We start from the raw sequence: 20,847 nt of genomic DNA on the forward strand, positions 1-20,847 counted from the left end.
CCGCCTCTGATCTGACGGACTCACTAAACACATGCTTTGTTTGTAAATGATGTCTGAGTGTTGGAGCGTGCCCCTGGCTATCCGTAAATTAAAATAAGACGATGCTGTCTGGATTGCTTAATATAAGGAATTTGAAATGATTTACACTTGTACTTTTACTTTTGATTTCTTATATTTTAAGTATATTTTAGCAATTACATTTACTTTTGATACTTATGTATAATTCAAACCAAATTCTTTAGCCTTTTACTCAAGTAGTATTTTACTGGGTGACTTTCACTTAAGTCATTTTCTATTAAGGTATCTTTACTTTTACTCAAGTTTGAGATTTGGGTACTTTTTCCACCACTGTTCCTATGCAGAAAAAAAATACGTCAAATAGTTGAGTCACTACTGCGCGCTCCACTGTACGACACGTACAGGTTTTACGTCGACAAGCGGGCAGACTTCCTCATGTGAGGCTAGGATTCTGTGTTTGCCAGCCCTGGTTAAACATTTTGGCTGACAAGGTCCTGAGAGAAATACCGACACAACAGTGGGATCAAGTCGTCCAGTTACAGGTGGGATACATATAGCTGTCTGTTTCGATATTGCTAATATTGACAACCTGAATCACAATCTCAATCACAATTAGCATTTCTACCTAACGATTGACGCTAGCATCGGGTTTGTTGTGTTTTTAAAGCCACATTTGTTTTATTTTCTCAAAGACCTCTCTTAAATTGTATACATAATTTTATTGGTGCAATTATATTGGTTTTTGTATTAAATTAAGTAGAACATTCATTCTCTGATGCCGGTTAAAACGCTAAACTGTGAATTATTTTGCAGGAAGTCAACATTCTAACCATAAATTGGAGTTTTGAGTTGGTCTGTATTTGGCATGGTTCTACATCCTGTCAGTTACAGGACAATTGGCTATGTATGAACCAACTTGGCTTTCTTACTAGCTAGTTAGCGAGTTACATTCGTTTTGACACCTCTAGTAACAATACAATTTTCTAGTTATGTTAGCTAACAATATAGCCAGTGCAACAGATTTTGAGCTAGAGTTAGTTATTGGCATAACAGCAAACGAACGAGCTGTCAAATTACCACGCTAGGTAACGTTAGGTACGTCTAACGTTAGCTATCACGTCATGAATCACTGCAAATAAAATGACAAGCTGTAATCCCGAACCTTGCCCTTTCATTAGTCAGCAAGTTAATTGAATGACTTCTGTACAAGCCTTATGTTAAAATGAGATGGGTGTCATTACTTTCTATATTATGCAAACTATCTAGACAGACACCTTTTGTTGGTAGCTAATTTAGCTAGCTTGTTTGCTAGCCAAAGGCCAGACCAAGTTCAAATCAAAATCAACTAAAGTAGTTGCATTTGACGTGATTGAATCTATGTATTGTAACTGTTTGTTGATAAAAGGCCTATCTGGATAGGGAAGGGATTGTTCATCATAAACTAATCAGTTCAGCTAGTGCTTATATCATTCTGATGATATTAACTAGAGGTCTACCGATTATGATTTTTCAACGCTGATACCGATTATTGGAGGACCTAAAAAGCCGATTTAAAAAAATATATATATAATAATAATTATATATATATATATATATATATATATATATAATACTAAATGAATAAAAGTTGTTTTATTTGTAATAATGACAATTACAACAATACTGAATTAACACTTATTTTAACTTAATATAATAGATAAATCAAATCAATTTAGCCTCAAATAAATAATGAAACATGTTCAATTTGGTTTAAAGAATGCAAAAACAAAGTGTTGGAGAGAAAGTAAAAGTGCAATATGTGCCATGTAAAAAAGCTAATGTTTAAGTTCCTTGCTCAGAACATGAGGACATATGAAAGCTGGTGGTTCCTTTTTAACATGAGTCTTCAATATTCCCAGGTAAGAAGTTTTAGGTTGTAGGAATTATAGGACTATTTCTCTCTATACCATTTGTATTTAATTTACCTTTGACTATTGGATGTTCTTATAGGCACTTTAGTATTGCCAGTGTAACAGTATAGCTTCCGTCCCTCTCCTCGCCCCTACCTGGGCTCGAACCAGGAACACATCGACAACCGCCACCCTCGAAGCATCGTTACCCATCGCTCCACAAAAGCCGCCGCCCTTGCAGAGCAAGGGGAACAACTACTCCAAGTCTCAGAGCGCATGACGTCACCGATTGAAACGCTATTAGCGTGTGTAACAGTATAACTTTAGTACGTCCCCTCGCCCCGACCTCGGGCGCGAACCAGGGACCCTCTGCACACATCCACAACAGTCACCCACGAAGCGTCGTTACCCATCGCTCCACAAAAGCCGCGGCTCTTGCAGAGCAAGGGGAACCACTACTTCTAGGTTTCAGAGCAAGTGACATAACCGACTGAAAGGCTGCTAGCTCGCACCACCGCTAACTAGCTAGCCATTTCACATCCGTTACACGCGCACCCTGCTAACTAGCTAGCCATTTCACATCCATTACACGCGCACCCTGCTAACTAGCTAGCCATTTCACATCGGTTACACCAGCCATTTCACATCGGTTACACCAGCCTAATCTCGGGAGTTGATGGGCTTGAAGTCATAAACAGCTCAATGCTTGAAGCATTGTGAAGAGCTGCTGGCAAATGCATGAAAGTGCTGTTTGAATGAATGCTTACGAGCCTGCTGCTGCCTACCATCGCTCAGTCAGACTGCTCTATCAAATATCAAATCATAGACTTAATTATAACATAATAACACACAGAAATACGAGCCTTTGGTCATTAATATGGTCGAATCCGGAAACTATCATTTCAATAACAAAACTTTTATTCTTTCAGTGAAATACGGAACCGTTCCGTATTTGATCGAACGGGTGGCTTCCCTAAGTCTAAATATTGCTGTTACATTGTACAACCTTCAATGTTATGTCATAATAATGTACAATTCTGGCAAATTAATTACGGTCTTTGTTAGGAAGTAATGGACACAATTTCCCTAATTCTAAGAAATTCATGTTAGCAGGCAATATTAACTAAATATGCACGTTTAGAAATATATACTTGTGTATTGATTTCAAAGAAAGGCATTGATGTTTATGGTTAGGTGCAACGACAGTGCTAAATCATCACCCGTTTGGCGAAGTAGGCTGTGATTCGATGCGAAATTAACAGGCACCACATCGATTATATGCAACGCAGGACACGCTAGATAAACTAGTAATATCATCAACCATGTGTTGTTAACTATTGATTGTGAGATTGATTGTTTTTTCTAAGTGTAATGCTAGCTAGCAACTTACCTTGGCTTCTTGCTGCTCTTGCGTAACAGGTAGTTAGCCTGGCTCCTCGTGGAGTGCAATATAAGGCAGGTGGTTAAAGCGTTGGACTAGTAACCGGAAGGTTGCAAAAACGAATCCCCGAGCTGACAAGGTAAAAATCTGTCCCTGAACAAGGCAGTTAACCCACCGTTCCTAGGCCGTCATTGACAATAAGAATCTGTTCTTAACTGACTTGCCTAGTTAAATAAAGGTGTACAAAAAAAAAAAAAAAAATGGCCAAATCGGTGTACAAAAATACCGATTGTTATGAAAACTTGAAATCGGCCCTAATTAATCGGCCATTCCGATTAATCGGTTGACCTCTAATATTAACCAGTTGTGTGTTATGAATCATGATCCACTCAACACATTCTACAAACTCACTCTTTCAATTCAAGTTACAGTACTTGGCCTATATACAGACCTCTACATGCTTTGTAAGTAGGAAACACTGCCGATTTTGCAGGTTATCAAATTCTTGTTCTCCCCACTGTAGGTCCAAGTCTCTTTGTGAGGATGCATAAGAACCGGCCTGCCAGCTCAGCCTGGCATTTTTTAAACTTTTGAAGCAGAACAGTGTACTATATAGTAAAGTGGTTCCTAGAGGGCAGTGACCACTGACCAGCTGTAGCGCATTCTGTCATGTAAAGATGAGTGAATCCAATTGGGTTGCTAGATGAATGATTCTACCATTTTTCCATAGTCCAAATACTTTGTCTGTATCTGAAGGATGTTTTAACTGATCTGTTTTTCAATGGTTGTTTGTGGCTCACTAATCATCTATAGCAGTGGTTCCCAAACTGGGGTGGGGGGGGACTCATTCTGCACAAGGTGAAATTTCAAAATTGGGTAGTGCATCATCAGTTCCTCTTGTCATGTTAGTCATTGCATAGCTTAGAGAGCTATTTGTAACTTGTCTAAATCAACTAGCACATCAGCTAACGTTTATTTAGTTTTTTTAGCCCATAGATATTGTTGTAATTTAAGTCACTCAAATATCACACGAATACACATTAGACATGGCAAAATGTATAGAATTGCAAGAAAATTTGCTTTAAAATCGCATCATTTTCTTTGCACCGCATGACGAAATATGTAGAATTGCAGGAAATTAGCTTTAAACCAGCACAATTCTCTCCACCAACAAGAGGGGTGTGAACAGTTCGTGTCATGAACAGTGCTTGTTCCTATAGAAATAGATGTGCTGCGGGATGTTCCCCAATGCTGGTTGGGGGGGGGGGGGGGACGTGTGCTGTTTGCACTAAATTCTTTGTTGTAATATTGCAAATGGACATTGCAGTTTCACCATGAATGATTCCAGCTTTAATTTATGTAAAAAAATGTATGTAGCAACTGCAGATTGCCCCTTTAATGGTCATATGGTAACAGGTTGGCACCATAATCAAACCTACATGATTCCTGTGTAATGTATGTTCCATCTCCTTCCTTTTGTGATGTCCCCTCCAGCGGTGGAAACAGTAGACTGTACCATGAACGGACAGCTGGACCTGAGCGGCAAGCTGATCATCAAGGCCCAGCTGGGCGATGACATCAGACGCATCCCCATCCACAATGAGGACATCACCTATGACGAGCTGGTGCTGATGATGCAGCGCGTCTTCAGGGGCAAGCTGCAGAGCAACGACGAGGTCACCATCAAATACAAGGACGAGGGTAAGCATGGAAGGGGACTGGGCCGTTCTGGACTAGCACTGGAATAAGATGGATTATCACAATACTGGTAGTCAGTGTGCTGCTAACTACTTAGCTTCCCCCACTGTCCGACTGCCCCATACTGGGCTCAATCCAGTGATCCTCTGCTTAGCAACACACATGACAGCCCTCCTTGACAACGTGTAAACCGATAGAACCATACAAAAGGTACCAATTTGGATGGCTCCATCCGCAACATTTTAAGATAGCTGTGAAATAAGTTTACGGTACGTTCTTAACTCCGTTGCGCTAGCTAGATGCCATCTGACCCCTCAACATTTAGCTGCTCCCTGCTGGTAATGGAAACAGATGTTCTCTTCCATACACTTGAGAATGCATCCTCCACTTGTTTTGAGTTATTATTGTACGTAAGAGACTAGGTTAATGTGAGGGTTTCTACCTCACAGCTTTCACCAATTCAGTCATTTCAGAATAGTCATTATCTTAGGAAATAAGGATTAATTGTAAAACTATTGGAACGTGGCCTTATTCCGATTTGGGTTCTGAATGATGTTCCCTGCTCTCTTCTCTTCCTGTAGACGATGACCTCATTACTATTTTCGACAGCTCGGACCTGTCTTTCGCCATCCAGTGCAGTAGGATACTCAAACTCACTCTCTTCGGTAAGATATTATCATACACATACATAACCATCCTTTCCTTTTTTTACTATAGGCCTACGTGCTGCTGTGCCAAGCACGCCCATCCTTGAATAATCAAAACCACTTGATTTTTCCCATGGATATTGAAGTAGGCTCATTCTGTTTTTCTAGTCTTTGTTATGGTACTGTACCATATAGAACTTATGTTCTTTGTATCCTCTTGAATACTCATTCTGACTGTTCCATTCCAACAGCACCCTCTCTCCAAAAGTTAAGGTTCATTTCCAGGAACATGCCACTGGGAGGCAGTCTAGTCTCATAGTTTGACATTGAACCTGAGGTCTTCATAGATCTACCTGAACTTGATTACCCGAGATCCGACCCAGTCACATTTTGTAGTTAATCCTCGGATCCCGCTCGGTGGCCACGGACCTCGGATCTTTGTGAAAATATGTGAAATACTGACCGGATCCCAAATTATATTTGAAGAGTTTAGTTCCTAAACAACATTTCATACATTTTAAATGTTATCTTAGGGCTGAATGACTGTCAGGGGGGGTCCCTTTTCATCAAATCAAATGTGTCATTTTGTGACAAAAAGGCAAATTTGCTTTATTAAAACAAGCCACTTATGTGATGTGGGGTAAAATAGCCTACTTGCTGTGAGAGAGGAGGACGCGACAGCGTAAAAGAGTGATAGCACCTAGACTATATAAAGTGAGTTTCTGAAACATTGAGTCAGTCGTTCTTTGCTGACGTGAAGAAGAAACTGAATGAAAGACCATAGAGGGAGGGAAGAACAACAGTCATCTGTATACCTCTCATTTATGTACATTGTGGATGTGAAGGGGGAAAAGGTTGCCCATATTGTCAAGACCTGAGATATTTAATTTGTTTTATTTATTCAATTTACTAGTTTATTTAGGGTATTTCATTTGTATTTTTAAGCTTGGCCTATTTAGTAGGCTTTTGCTATTTTATTTGGCTATTTCCTTTGTTTAAAACCCCCTAGAGTCGATGTCTGCGCCCCGGTGGAAATCTAATTGGCATAATAATATCTGCATAAAAATCTGTCCGTTTAAGCTAGAGATTGTTTTTTTATTTTTTTTATTAGATCTGTCTGTCCACAGCATCTGCTGATGTCACTTCCGCACCCCAGGCTTAGACAGGGCTTACGCTTACCTAGACAGTTATGTGTTCAAATAACAGTTGAACTAATGGTGAATGTCTCGAGTCAAGTGTGATATTTGTCAGCATAAAGATGAGTGGCTCATTTATGTGCTAGTTTCGTGGCTTTCGTTCAAAATAAATAAGTTATATAATGCAGAGTTACTTACACATTCTTTCTGATCGTCTTTAATAAAGAACACATATTTGACTAATCTGCTCATGTTTGCGTGTGCGGTAGACTCATTGCCGTAGGCTTATCTGCAGAAATATTGTATTTCTAATGTTGGAAGGCTGCCGATTTTTGATTGTGTAATGCATGGATAGGTATAAGAAATATCAGGACAACTTCTCTCTTCAACTCTCAGGACAGTAGGACTACACAGCCGTGGCGTGGATTACTTTTCGATCAAACCCATATCCGAACCAGGCTGAATCTGTGGGCCTAAAGGCTATATCTACATTTAATTTAGAACAAAATATATTAGGCTATTATATGAGTTAGACCTGAGTTGTAGAAAGACATGTTTTGGTAGGCTATAACACTTGCTAGCGTCCTAAAATCACCAAATAAAAATCCTTGAATCTAAAAAATGTGGTCAACAGAAACAAAATTAACAGATCTTTGAAAACCACAATATTCTACATGCAATTATAGCGTTGGTATACTGAACTCTAGATCAGGAATCATCAACTAGATTCATCCACGGGCCGATTTTTATTTTATTTTTTATTTTTAAGTAAATAATTGAGCGAATGGTCGGGTGTCTGGAACATAATAAAACAATTTTTGTAGACTGCAAATTGATCGCAAGAAGCCCAAACAGAGATAATATTTGACTGAAACATATTCATTTAAAACCTTGCTTACATTTGTATATGATCACGTCTCTCTACGATGCGTGGGAATATTTTAAGAGATTTCCAAAATTCAAATCACTTGGAGTTGATATCCTGGTGTTTATACAGTCTTATGTGCAGCAATGAAAATGTAAAAATATTTATTTTTATTTTTCTCAGATAACGTGTGAGGCCAAATAAAACCACCTTGCGTGGCAGTAAAGCTAAAAAAATAATGTTTCTTTCTCATCCGTTTAAGTCGGATACAGATATATTAGTTGAATCTAATTCTCTCTCAGGTCGGACATGTTTTGTGTCAGATCTGGTCCACTTCGTATCCGAACTTGATCGGATATTGATTTTCCCCCAAAAATACTGGATCCTGTTGGTTGGGTAGGAATTTAATGGTTCGGATCTCAATTTTTGGATCCAAGAAGACCTTGACATTGAACTCCTACTTCGTACCCCTTGACACTTTCTGTTTTTCTCTCCTGCCAGTATCGTCCCAATGACAGTGTTCCTATGCTGGTTGGTTAGTAGAGGCACCAAGCTATACTTGAAAGTTATTATAATTTTTGTAATACTTTTCACATGTTTCTCAAGAGTTGAGCTCCATCTCGGGCTCCATGTTGTCAAGCCCTTTTCAGAGCGTTTTAAGAGTGTGCTCTGCAAAGGATGGCAGATGGACGACGAGGACTTTTGTCTGCTTTAGGCCTAATCATCATAATGCCTTCTGCTCTTCTGCCAGTGCCAGCGACGTCCCTACACTGTAGTGTGTGTCCATGTCACAGTATTGTACGCTGGCCATGTGTTATGCTTCCGCCTTTGTTTCACAGTGCAGAAATGTCAGATATGTGTTACTGTTTACACACACACACCTCTCCCTCTTTCATCTCCAATGTAATTTCCTGTGCTCTGTTCCCAATTACACCCCAGTGTCCCTGAACTATCCCTGCTATTATTAGAGAGGGAGCGGCAGAAAGTAAATGTTTTGGGGATATTTGACTCCATCCCGAGACTTTAGTGCCGAGGCCTGGAGCGTCAGCACGTGCCGCCGGCCGGGACCTCACGTGTAGTCGATATTCCCAGACATGTGTACAGGGATTGGGAGCAGGAGGGAAGAGTAGGATTCATCCCGACGGTCCGTGTCTCCATCCAGGGCCTTTTTCTGACCTGCTGTGTCTCTGCTCACACAGGAATCTGGAATTCTGTCTGTAGAATGCTCTGCCTATACCCTCGTATGTCATATACTACAGTCTCATTGATATCATATACCATGTGTCCAAAGCTCCCATCATGCATTTCAACTGAGATTTATTTGTTGGACTTCCTGTAGTGTGGAACAGTGCTCATCTGTCTGTACTAGTCGTGGTCCAGGAGATGATTGTTGGTCACATCTCAAATTACTCCCTGTTCCCCATTGAGTGGCCAGAGCCACAGCCTTAGTGTCGCTTTGTGGATTCAGTCATGTGGGTTCTGTGTCAAGCCAGAGTACTGTGGGGCTGCTCGTCTCCCTGTTATTGTTGTACCCATTGATGGGCCATACTCTACCTCTCCTCTGTGCCCCTATACTCTCTATCTATTGATTCAGTGCTGATGAGGATGGTGGTGTGTTGTGCTATGACAGCCTGTAAGACTGGGACTCATTGAGATGATACATGGTTCCCAAACGTTTTCACTCCGGCTTCCTCTCCAGCATTGGGGAACATCCTCCCCTGTGTCTATTTCTATGGGCAGAAGCTCTGTTCATGACACAAACTGTTCACACTCCTCTGCATTCACACAGGACCAAAATAAATGTACATCTCTGTACAGAGGTTAGGGCTCATCTGTTAAAGTGATCAGAAGGACTGTCTGGGACAGATCACTGTATCCTATAGCTCTGGGATGCTGCAGTGTGGATGGAGAGAGATTGAAGAGGTGATCCTCACCCTTACCAATGTGAAGTTCCATACCGCTATATATTTGAAATGTAATAATGTTATATCGTCTCGTACTCTTCTTTCTCTTCCCCAATATATCCCCTCCCTAGCTTTCTTTCTCTCTCCCTCTCTCGCTGTCTGTCTCTCTCTCTTTGTCTCTCGCTCTCTATTCAATGGCAACGTGCCACAAATCTTGCTGCTGTGATTGTCTACTGTGGTATTTGGCCTAACATGTAGGGTAGTTTATCAATATTTGTTTTGAAATTGTTTGTGGGTCTGTGTGATCTGTGGGAAATACACTGAACAAAAGATGAGATGAGAGAACCCTTAGGAACGAGGTCAGAGACCTGACCGTGTGGTGCCAGGACAACAACCTCTCCCTCAACGTGATCAAGACAAAGGGGATGATTGTGGACTACAGGAAAAGGAGAACCGAGCACGCCCCCATTCTCATCGACGAGGCTATAGTGGAGCAGGTTGAGAGCTTCAAGTTCCTCGGTGTCCACATCACCAACAAACTAACAAACTAGCACACCAAGACAGTTGTGAAGAGGGCAGGACCTCCATACCAGGCGGTGTCAGAGGCTCCAGCCACCCTAGTCATAGACTATTCTCTCTGCTACAACACGGCAAGCGGTACCGGAGTGCTAAGTCTAGTTCCAAAAGGATTGTTACCAGCTTCTACCCCCAAACCATAAGACTCCTGAACATCTAATCAAATGGCTACCCAGACTATTTGCATTACCCCCCCCCCCCTCTCTCTCTCTCTTTTACGCTGCTGCTACTCTGTTTATCGATGCATAGTCACTTTAACTCTACACTCTAACTCTACCTACTTAGAAATGTCCTTGTTTTTGAAGGAAAAGCTATTTTTTTGGTCCATTAAAATAACAGCAAATTGATCAGAAATACAGTGTAGGCATTGTTAATGTAACATTAACAATGCCTACACTGTATTTCTGATCAATTTTATTTTAATTGACAAAAAATTAGCTTTTCTTTCGAAAACAAGGACATTTCTAAATGACCCCAAACTTTTGAACGGTAGTGTATGTATATATTTTTTTTAAATTGTGGATCACATTTTTATTTGGCGTACCCCCGACGGCATTACGTTTACCCCAGTTTGGGAATACCTGCTCTACAACAACATGGAGGTCGGCTTCTGGTATAGAAATTAACATTCAATTCTCTGGCAACTACTCTGTTGGACAATCCTGCAGTCAGCATGCCAATTGCACACTCCCTTAAAACTTGGGACATCTGTGGCATTGTGTTGTTTGACAAAACTGCACATTTTAGTGTCCCCAGCGCAACGTGCACCTGTGTAATGATCATGCTGTTTATTCAGCTTCTTCACATGCCACACCTGTCAGGTGGATGGATTATCTTGGCAAAGGAGAAATTTGTGCACAAAATTTAAGAGAAATAAGCATTTTGTGCAAATGTTAAATTTCACTCATATTTTATTTCAGCTGAAATGCTTTACATGTTGCGTTTATATTTTTTGTTCAGTCTATGTATCTCTAAAGTGGTCATCTCTCCCCCCACAGTGAATGGTCAGCCGAGACCTCTGGAGTCCTGTCAGGTCAAGTACCTGCGTAAGGAGCTCATTGAGCTCAGGAACAAAATCAACGGTCTCTTGGAATGTCTGGAGCCCCCCTCAGAACCTGGCCTGGCTGCCTCCGCGCTAGACAGGGGTACGTATACACACACACACACACACACACACACACACACACCTACCTCTGTCTTTGCAAGTGTGAAGTGTGTTTTTAAATCATCTAATTATCTACTGATATGCACACGTCTTGCATATTTGTTCTATAACTTTATGAAGTGTCCACACAGATACAGGCTGGTTGTTTTTATTAGTTCCTAAACCCTCTCTGTAACTTCACTAGTTAGCCCTGAAAAGGGTGGTTTGTCCTCTTTCCAAAACCATCCATTGCTTCTAATCACAGCATGCTTTGCATCAATGTTGTTCGCTAGCTGGCTTGTGGTGGACAGCAACAGGTGGATTTGTTTTTCCAAGGTGTAGAGGAGAGAAGTGTAAAAAATGTTTTTACGAGTTGTTTCCTTTGGCATGTTTATGCCGCTAATCCGGGGTAATGAGTTGATGTTTCAATGATAAAAGATAATGGAACGTTCTGCTTATTTGCGTATTTGACAATGTATTTTTTGTGATTGTGTGTTGACATGCATCCCCTCCCTCCCTCCCTCTCCCTCCCATCCACTTCCTCTCTCCTCCAGACTCGGTGGATGTATGTGAGGGGAGGGTGGTGGCGGCGGTGAAGCAGGCCCCGGTCCCAGTCAGTGCGGCCAGCATGTCGGCCTTCGACCCCCTGAATAAGCAGGACGAAGTCAGCAAGAACGTCATGTCCGCCGCCTTTGGCCTGAGTGAGAACCATGTCCCAGGTAAGGCCGTCCATCATTGTTATTACTTTCTGTTGCTTTCTGTTTGTATTTTTTTATGCAGTCTTCTGACTGACCTTGCCCTCACTCCCCACCCTGTTTGATTTCTCACTTGTCTGTCTCTCTCTCTCTCTGTTGAGCGTCTGATACATACCCGCTTTGTCGCAGGATGGGGCTTGGGGGGTGCATAATTTTTGTATTTTACTTAAATAAAATGTTAACTAGGCAAGTCAGTTCAGAACAAATTCTTATTTACAATGACGGCTTACCCCGGCCAAACACTAACCCGGACGACGCTGGGTCAATCACGGCCGGTTGTGATACAGCCTGGAGTCGAACCAGTGTTTCTAGTGACGCCTCTAACACTGAGATGCAGTGCCTTGGACCGCTGCTCCACTCTGGAGCCCAAAATTAGTGGTCGTTGGGCCTGTTGCTCTGCTCATGGCCTGGGCATATGTGCGGCTCTCATGTTGAGGTCTTTGCTGTGGGGCGGGCGGCATGGGGGGGCAGAAGGGGCATAGGTCTGATCTGGGGGGACCTATATAGGGTGTGGCCAGGGTTTGGTTGGGGTGTGGCTGGTGACGCTGTAGTCTGGGTGTAGGTCCTCGTGGTGTAGGTTCTCTTGGTGCAGGTGTCTCGCTGGTCTGGGCGGGGTTTCCACTGCTCTGTCGCTCCTGTGTGAGGTGCTGCGGTTCAGGGTGACGTCCTTCAGGGTCCTGGCAGAAGTTGGGATGGCTGCCTTGTTGAGGTGGACCTGGTCGTAAAGGCTGTTCAAGTCCAGGGTGATGTGGTGGGCCAGGTAGACATTAGGTTTTGAGGCACAGTCCTGGGAAATGCTTTCATTCACCTGCTGTATGGTGGCAGGGTGGAAGTATTTTCGTGGTAGCAGGGTGGAGATAACCACTTGTGCGTTGGGGAAAAAGTTTATTCTCTTGAATTGATTTGCCATTTGAGTCAATGAGGAACACAATTTCTGGCTTTTGTGTCCTCAGTGGATGTGTGGGGGTTGTCAGGGGAGCTAATGGGGGAGCTGACGGGGACTGTTAAAAGGGGGTGGTGTCTGTTGGGTTGTCTGTCCCGTTGTGGTCCGGGTCTGAGGTGGGCTTCTCTGGGGGAGTGTCCGGCTCTCTGTCACACCTCAGCTTTCTCACCTCCTTGTTCAGTACTGTTAGCTGTCCCATGTGTTTCTCTCTCTCCTCCTTCTCTGGTGTTAGCTGTGCCATGTGTATTTCTCCCTACATAAGTTCTCTCACCTCAGTCCGTTGCGCAGTCAGCTCTCTGACAGCCGTCCATCTCCACCTTCTGCCCTCCGGGTCTTGTTGAGGTTGTTGTTGTTGTGCTGGTCTGTTTTGTGGGTTTGTTCTGTCTGGATTGTGTGGACTAGCTCTCTGAGCTCCACCATGTCTCTCTCCAGCTCTGTGAACTTATCCCTCTCAATGATTGTGGAGCAGTGCAGTTGTTGGACCTGGGTGTGTTCAGTACTGGGGAGGGGGGGTGATTATCCTCGTCTGCAGGACAGTTTGAAGAGATGTGATCAGGCTCACTCAGGATGGGGGAGTCGTCACAGAGAGATAGCGCTTTTCCTTATGTGTTCTCTCTTTGATCCCGTAAAAGTCCTGCTGGATGGAAGTGCACCATTACTGTCCCAGACTTGTACATGTTGACAGGTTGTTTCAATGTCCTCAATGTCTAATATTCTGAGTTTCCATCCTGGGCCAATACCCTCTCTCTTGACATAAGGGTAGTGTGCTCTTATAGCACTGTGTCATGCCAGGGGATGGTCTGTGCGCAAAATTAAGTTGCTTATGTTCCCCTCTTTGCAGCAGTCAGCAAATGGATTGTCCTTGAGGAGCTTATTTTTGTAGTTATTCCGTGCAGTTTTATTTTAAATATCCAAGGGGTACTGTACTTTGATGACATCTGCATAGGGATACGCCATGGCACAGGGGGCTTCAACGGCCTCTGCATTTGTGTGGGGGAGGCTATGAAACTGCTGCCATTGTTAGCCTCGAGCTTTCACACACATCACGTCACACTTCAGTGCTAATTGAAGTTGCAGCCAGGTCAGGTCTGTTCTGTCCCAGCAGCTTAGTAGCCTTAGTTAATTTGGTTATATAAAGCTTATTAAATATCTTTTACTTTTTGGCTCCAAAAGTAGGTTCAGACTGAGTAATGTTCACTCTTGGATGGTATTTCCAGGTTTCCGCTGTGTTTCTTCTGCAGGTTTTTGTTTGCTCTAAGTTTTTTCTTCTGTCCTTGGTAGTTAGAATCCATTCAGGTAATTTTGTCAAATCATGGTTTTAGGTATGGAGTTTTGAGGATAGTGTCCCGTAGAGGATGGTGTCCTGTATGTCCTTGTGAAAAGAAATCTATCTACATTTATCCAACTCTAATTATATATGTTTTATATATTTCTCTCTCTCTCTCTGCTCATGCTCTGTTATCTCATCATCCTCTCGCTCTCTGTCTGTCTCTCCCTCTTTCTCTCTCTGTCTCTCTTTCTCTCTCTCTCTGTGTCTGTCCCTCCCTCTTTCTCTCTCTGTCTCTCTGTCCCTCCCTCTTTCTCTCTCTGTCTCTCTGTCTGTCTCTTTCTCTCTCTCTGTCCCTCTCTCTCTTTCTCCCTCTCTCTAGCCCCCCCGGGTGTTTCGTCTGTGGAGCGGTCAGATACTCCAGAAAGCATTGCATCATCCTCGTCCGCCGCCCTCCAGCCACAGGCCCCCTACGCAGGGATGCAGCAGGGACCCCCAGCAGCCCTCGACGGTTAGGAACACGCACACAGTAACCATTACCACCAGACCATATCTCTGCATGGATGAATATATGTAGGAACATGTGGGGAGGGAGGTTATCAGTGTAGGCCAGTGTAGCCATTGGGTGGTTTAGCACCTCCAAATAGCTGGGGTTAACTGGGATCCCTAAAAAACTGTTGTCTTGTCAAGATGGTAGAGCGACTTCACCCCGTGACAGTGACCCGAGGTCAGTTTGTGCTTTAAACTGATCTTAGGCCTGTGCCTCAGAGCCGCCTCAATCCAGTTGATGTGTTGTGGTACACCTCTCTGGCGTGGCAGCTTTGGACCCTTTTGCTCAAGTAGTGTTGTCCCAGGCCCTACCACAGAACGATGTTCCAGTCCCCTGCCAAGCCAATGGCATGTTGTTTTTTTGCTCTTATTTCCGTTAACATTATGAATGTGTCAGTGTCACGATGGTTTCATCCAGATGATTTTCACTGCTCAGACTTGTCGGCAACCACAAACGGGAGGAATTGGTTGTCCTACTTAATTGTTTGTGTCATGCTGTTGGAAATTAAATTTTATGTAAATCACAACTGCCATCTTAGTAGGGTATTTATTAATGCCTCCGTTTTAGTCAGGGATGGCTAAATTTTACACTTGGATTGGCCAGTTCCCCAGTCCTGTTTTCTGTACAGTATTTTTACTCTGCATATCTACATGCTGATGTATCTGTAACATACAGTATTTTAACTCTGCATATCTGCATGCTGATGTATCTGTAACATACAGTGCATTCAGAAAGTATTCAGACCATAACTTTTCCCACATGTTACGTTACAGCCTTATTCTAAAATAGATTAAATACATTTTTCCACTCATCTACACACAATACCCCATAATGACATAGCAAAAACAGTTTTTTTTTTTTTATGTTTGCAAATTGCCCAAAAATATTTAATTTATTAATATACGTATTCAAACCCTTTGCTATGAGACTTGAAATTGAGCTCAGATGAATTCTGTTTACATTGATCATCCTTGAGATGTTTCTACAACTTGATTGGATTCCACCGGTAGTAAATTCAATTGTTTGGACATGATTTGGAAAGGCACACACCTGTCTATATAAGGTCCCACAGTTGACAGTGCATGTCAGAGCAAAAACCAAGCCATGAGGTCGAAGGAATTGTCCGTAGAGCTCCGAGACAGGATTGTGTCGAGGCACATATGACAGAATGGCGCCGGTGGGGGATGACTGCCGTTTTACGCGCTCCTAACCAACTTTGCTTTTTTTGTGTTTTTTCACATTGTATGTAACAGTACATAATGTTGCTGCTACTGTCTCTTATGACTGAAAAGAGCTTCTAAATATCAGAACAGTGTTTACTCCAGAGTTGGATGAAGATTTTTTCTTTAATGTGTCCGATGCGAAGGATATACTGCTTCTCGGAGACCAGGCCCAAATCCCTGTTATATTCGCGTGAAGGAAAGACAGAAATAAAGGAGGCCGGAGATCGGGGTGACTTGTGAGAATTTGTTGGCACGTGAGTAACACTGGAAAATAACTGGATGATCTCTGCTCGAGACTATCCTGCCAACGGGACTTTAACTGTAATATCTTGTGTTTCACAGAGTCGTGGCGGAACAACACGGATAATATACAGTTGGCTTGGTTTTCCGTGCATCGGCAGGACAGAACAGTTACGTCTGGTAAGACGAGGGGTGGAGGTGTGTCTATTTTTCAGTAACAGCCGGTGCGCAATGTCTAATATTAAAGAGGTCTCTAGGTATTGCTCGCCTGAGGTAGTGTGGTCTACAGTTTATGATGAGGTACTCTATCTACCATTTTTCGTAGCCATCTATTTACCACCACAACCCATTGCTGGCATTAAGATCACACTCAATGAGCTGTATAAGGCCATAAGCAAACAAGAAAATGCTCACCCAGAAGCGGTGCTCCTGGTGTCCGGGGACTTTAATGCAGGCAAACTTAAATCCGTTTTACCTCATTTCTACCAGCGTGTCAAATGTGCAACCAGAGGAAAAATAACTCTAGACCGGCTTTACTCCACACAAGACGCATACAAAGCTCTCCCTTGCCCTCCATTTGGCAAATCTGACCATTAATCTATCCTCCTGACAACTGCTTACAAGCAAAAACTAAAGCAGGAAGTTCCAGTGACTCGAGGTCAGATGACGCGGATGCTACGCTACAGGACTGTTTTGCTAGCACAGACTGGAATATCTTCCGGGATTCATCCAATGGCATTGGAGTATGCCTCCTCAGTCACCTGCTTCATCAATAAGTTCCTTGACGTCTTCGTCCCCACAGTGACTTTACCTACATATCCCAACCAGAAGCCATTAATTACAGGCAACATCTGCACCGAGCTAAAGGCTAGAGCGGCCGCTTTCAAGGAGCGGGACACTAATCCGGACGCTTATAAGAAATCATGCTATGCCCTCAGACGAACTATCAAACAGGCAAAGCGTCAGTACAGGACTAATATGGAATCCTACTACACCGACTCTGACGCTCGTTGGATGTGGCAGGTCTTGCAAACTATTACAGACTACAAAGGGAAACCCAGCCACGAGCTGCCCAGTGACGCAAGCCTACCAGATGAGCTAAATGCCTTTTTATGCTTGCTTCGAGGCATGCAACACTGAAGCATGCATGAGGGCACCAGCTGTTCCAGACGACTGTGATCACACTCTCAATAACCTATGTGAGCAAGACCTTTAAACAGGTCAACATTCACAAGGCCGTGGGGCCAGACGGATTACCAGCACGTGTACTCCGATCATGCACTGATCAACTGGCAAGTGTCTTCACTGACCATTTTCAACCTGTCCCTGACGGAATCTGTAATACTTACATGCTTCAAGTAGACCACCATACTCCATGTGCCCAAGAAAGCGAAGGTAAACTGCCTAATTGACTACCTCCCATAGCACTCACGTCGGTAGCCATGAAGTTCTTTGAAATACTGTTCATGGCTCACATCAACACCATCATCGCCAAAACCCTAGACCCACTTCAATTTGCATACCGCCCCATCAGATCCACAGATGACGCAATCTCAATCACACTCCACGCTGTCCTTTCCCACCTGGACAAAAGGAACACCTATGGAAGAATGCTGTTCATTTACTACAGCTCCTTGTTCAACACCATAGTGCCCACAAAGCTTATCACTAAGCTAAGGACCCTGGCACTAAACATCTCCCTTTGCAACTGGACCCTGGACTTCCTGACGGGCTGCTCCCAGGTCGTAAGGGTAGGCAACAACACATCTGCCACGCTGATCCTTAACACAGGGGCCCCATGGGTGTGTGCTTTGGCCCCTCATGTTCACCCACGATTGCGTGGCCAGGTTCAACTGCAACACCATTAACCTTTACTTCATACCCATCCGGGAGCATCCTCATCAAAAAAGCTGACTAGCATAGCCTAGCCTAACGGGACAGGGATATCATATAATATAATTTCATGAAATCACAAGTCAGTAATACAGCAAATGAAAGATAAACATCTTGTGAATCCAGCCATTATTTCCGATTTTCAAAATGTTTTACAGCTAACCACAATAGCCAAACACACAACTGCATATTTTCACCATGTTTCCACCGCATAGGTAGCCTTCACACAAATAGAGATAAAATTAATCACTAACCTAGAACAACTTCATCAGCTGACAGTCTTATAACATCATGTTATACAATACATTTATGTTTTGTTCGAAAATGTGCATATTTATAGCTACAAATCCTGGTTTTACATTGTAGCCACCATCACAAATAGCACCAAAGCAGCCAGAATAATTAGAGAGCAACGTGAAATACATAAATACTCATCATAAAACATTTATGAAAAATACATGGTGTACAGCAAATGAAAGATAAACATCTTGTGAATCCAGACAATATTTCCGATTTTTTAAAAGTGTTTTACAGCGAAAACACAATATAGAATTATATTAGCTCATCACAATAGCCAAACACACAAAGCTATTTATCCACCGCCAGCATAGATTTCACAAAAACAGCAATATAGATAAAATTAATCACTAACCTTTGGACAACTTCATCAGATGACAGTCTTATAACATCATGTTATACAATACATTTATGTTTTGTTCGAAAATGTGCATATTTAGAGCTGCAAATCGTGGTTATACAATGTGAATATGTAGCAACAATTCACAAATCTCCGGAGATATTTTGAACAGTCACCTAATCTAATCAAAGAACTCATCATAAACTTTACTAAAAAATACATGTTGAACAGCAAATGAAAGATGCACTGGTTCTTAATGCAACCACTATGTTAGATTTTTTTAAAATAACTTTACTACAACATACAAAAAGCATTATTGTGAGACAGCGCTCACATATTCTACCCCCTGTTGGAGTGAACATATTCCACAGAAATACGAAATAACATCATAAATGTTTTCTTACTTTTGCTGAGCTTCAATCAGAATGTTGTGCAAGGAGTCCTTGGTTCAGAATAAATCGTTGTTTGGTTTTAGAATGTCCATTTCTTCTGTTGAATTAGCAACCTTGGCTAGCCATGTGGCGCGAACATGCCCATCTTCTCTTGGCGCAAAGAACGGAAAATTCCAAAAGTCCCAATAAACGTTGAATAAACTGATAAAACTCTGTTGAAAAATCCTACTTTATGATGTTTTTCTCATATGTATCGAATAAAATCAGAGCCGGAGCAATTCGCCGTGTATACCGAACGCTCTTCAGAAGACAATGTCGAGGTCCCCCGCGCGCCGTCGACAACAAACAAAATACCGGACCTGCCACTCCAAAAGCTCTTATTCGGCCTCAGATCAAGCTAGACACCCCATTCAACCTTCCACTGCCTGTTGACATCTAGTGGAAGGCGTATGAAGTGCATACATATCGATAAATAAAAGCCAGTTGAATAGGCAGGCCCTGAAACAGAGCCTCGTTTTCAGATTTTTCACTTCCTATATGGAAGTTTGCTGCCAAATGAGTTCTGTTTTACTCACAGATATAATTCAAACAGTTTTAGAAACTTCTGAGTTTTCTATCCAATAGTAATACTAATATGCATATTGTATGATCTAGAACAGAGTACGAGCCCGTTTAATTTGGGCACGATTTTTTCCAAAGTAAAAACAGCTCCCCCCTATTGACAAGTTAAGTTTGCTGATGACACAACAGTGGTAGGGCCTGATCACCGACAACGATGAGACAGCCTATAGGGAGGAAGTCCGAGACTTGGGTGGTGTGGTGCCAGGCCACAACCTCTCACTCTACGTGAGCAATACAAAGGAGATCATCGTGGACTGCAGGAAAAGGAGGGCCAAACACGCTCCCATTCTCATTGACGGCACTGTAGTTGAGTGGGTCGAGAGTTTCAAATTCTTATTGTAATTCAAACACACCAAGACAGTCGTGAAGAGGGCACGACAACACCTTTTTCCCCTCAGGAGACCGATTAGATTTTGCATGGGTCTCCAGATCCTCAAAAAGTTCTACAGATGCACAATCAAGAGCATCCAGACCGGTTGCATCACCGCCTGGTATGGCAATCCGACCATATTGTTATTTTGTTTTTATTACATTTTTACTTTCGTTTATTTAGTAAATATTTTCTTAACCAACAATGGAAATAGAGTCATGGGCTTGTAAGGAAGCATTTCACGGTAAGCTCTACACCTGTTGTATTTGGCATATGTGACATACAATTTGATTTTGATTTGAGATCTGGGGAACAGTACCAAAAATGTCTGCAGCTTTCAAGGTCCCCAAGAACACAGTGGCCTCCATAATTCTTAAATGGAAGAAGTTTGGAACTAAATTCAGCAAAAATAGAAATGTCCTCTCACTGTCAACTGCATTTATTTTCAGCAAACTTAACATTTGTAAATATTTGTATGAACATAAGATTCAAAAACTGAGACATAAACTGACCAAGTTCCACAGACATGTGACTAACAAAAATTGAATAATGTGGCCCTGAACAAAGGGGGGGTCGAAATCAAAAGTAACAGTCAGTATCTGGTGTGGCCCCCAGCTGCATTAGGTACTGCAGTGCATCTCCTCCTCATGGACTGCACCAGATTTGCCAGTTCTTGCTGTGAGATGTTACCCCACTCT

At 42.5% G+C, this 20,847-nt stretch overlaps 1 protein-coding gene across 2 annotated transcripts in view; it reads left to right on the forward strand.

Annotated features, from left to right (window-relative positions):
• Positions 1–389: 389 nt before the first annotated feature.
• LOC139546389 (protein TFG-like) overlaps positions 390–20,847 on the forward strand; it is a 31,582-nt gene continuing 11,124 nt past the window's right edge. For both annotated transcript variants that reach the window (XM_071354721.1, XM_071354722.1), the window contains exons 1-6: positions 390–560; positions 4,783–4,989; positions 5,568–5,651; positions 11,113–11,259; positions 11,813–11,977; positions 14,606–14,734. In XM_071354721.1, coding sequence (XP_071210822.1) covers positions 4,806–4,989; positions 5,568–5,651; positions 11,113–11,259; positions 11,813–11,977; positions 14,606–14,734 — 709 coding nt within the window. In that variant the 5' untranslated portion in view covers positions 390–560; positions 4,783–4,805. The remainder of the gene's footprint in view (positions 561–4,782; positions 4,990–5,567; positions 5,652–11,112; positions 11,260–11,812; positions 11,978–14,605; positions 14,735–20,847) is intronic.

Source organism: Salvelinus alpinus, chromosome 20, assembly GCF_045679555.1.
Source record: "Salvelinus alpinus chromosome 20, SLU_Salpinus.1, whole genome shotgun sequence".
NCBI classification, from domain to species: domain Eukaryota; kingdom Metazoa; phylum Chordata; class Actinopteri; order Salmoniformes; family Salmonidae; genus Salvelinus; species Salvelinus alpinus.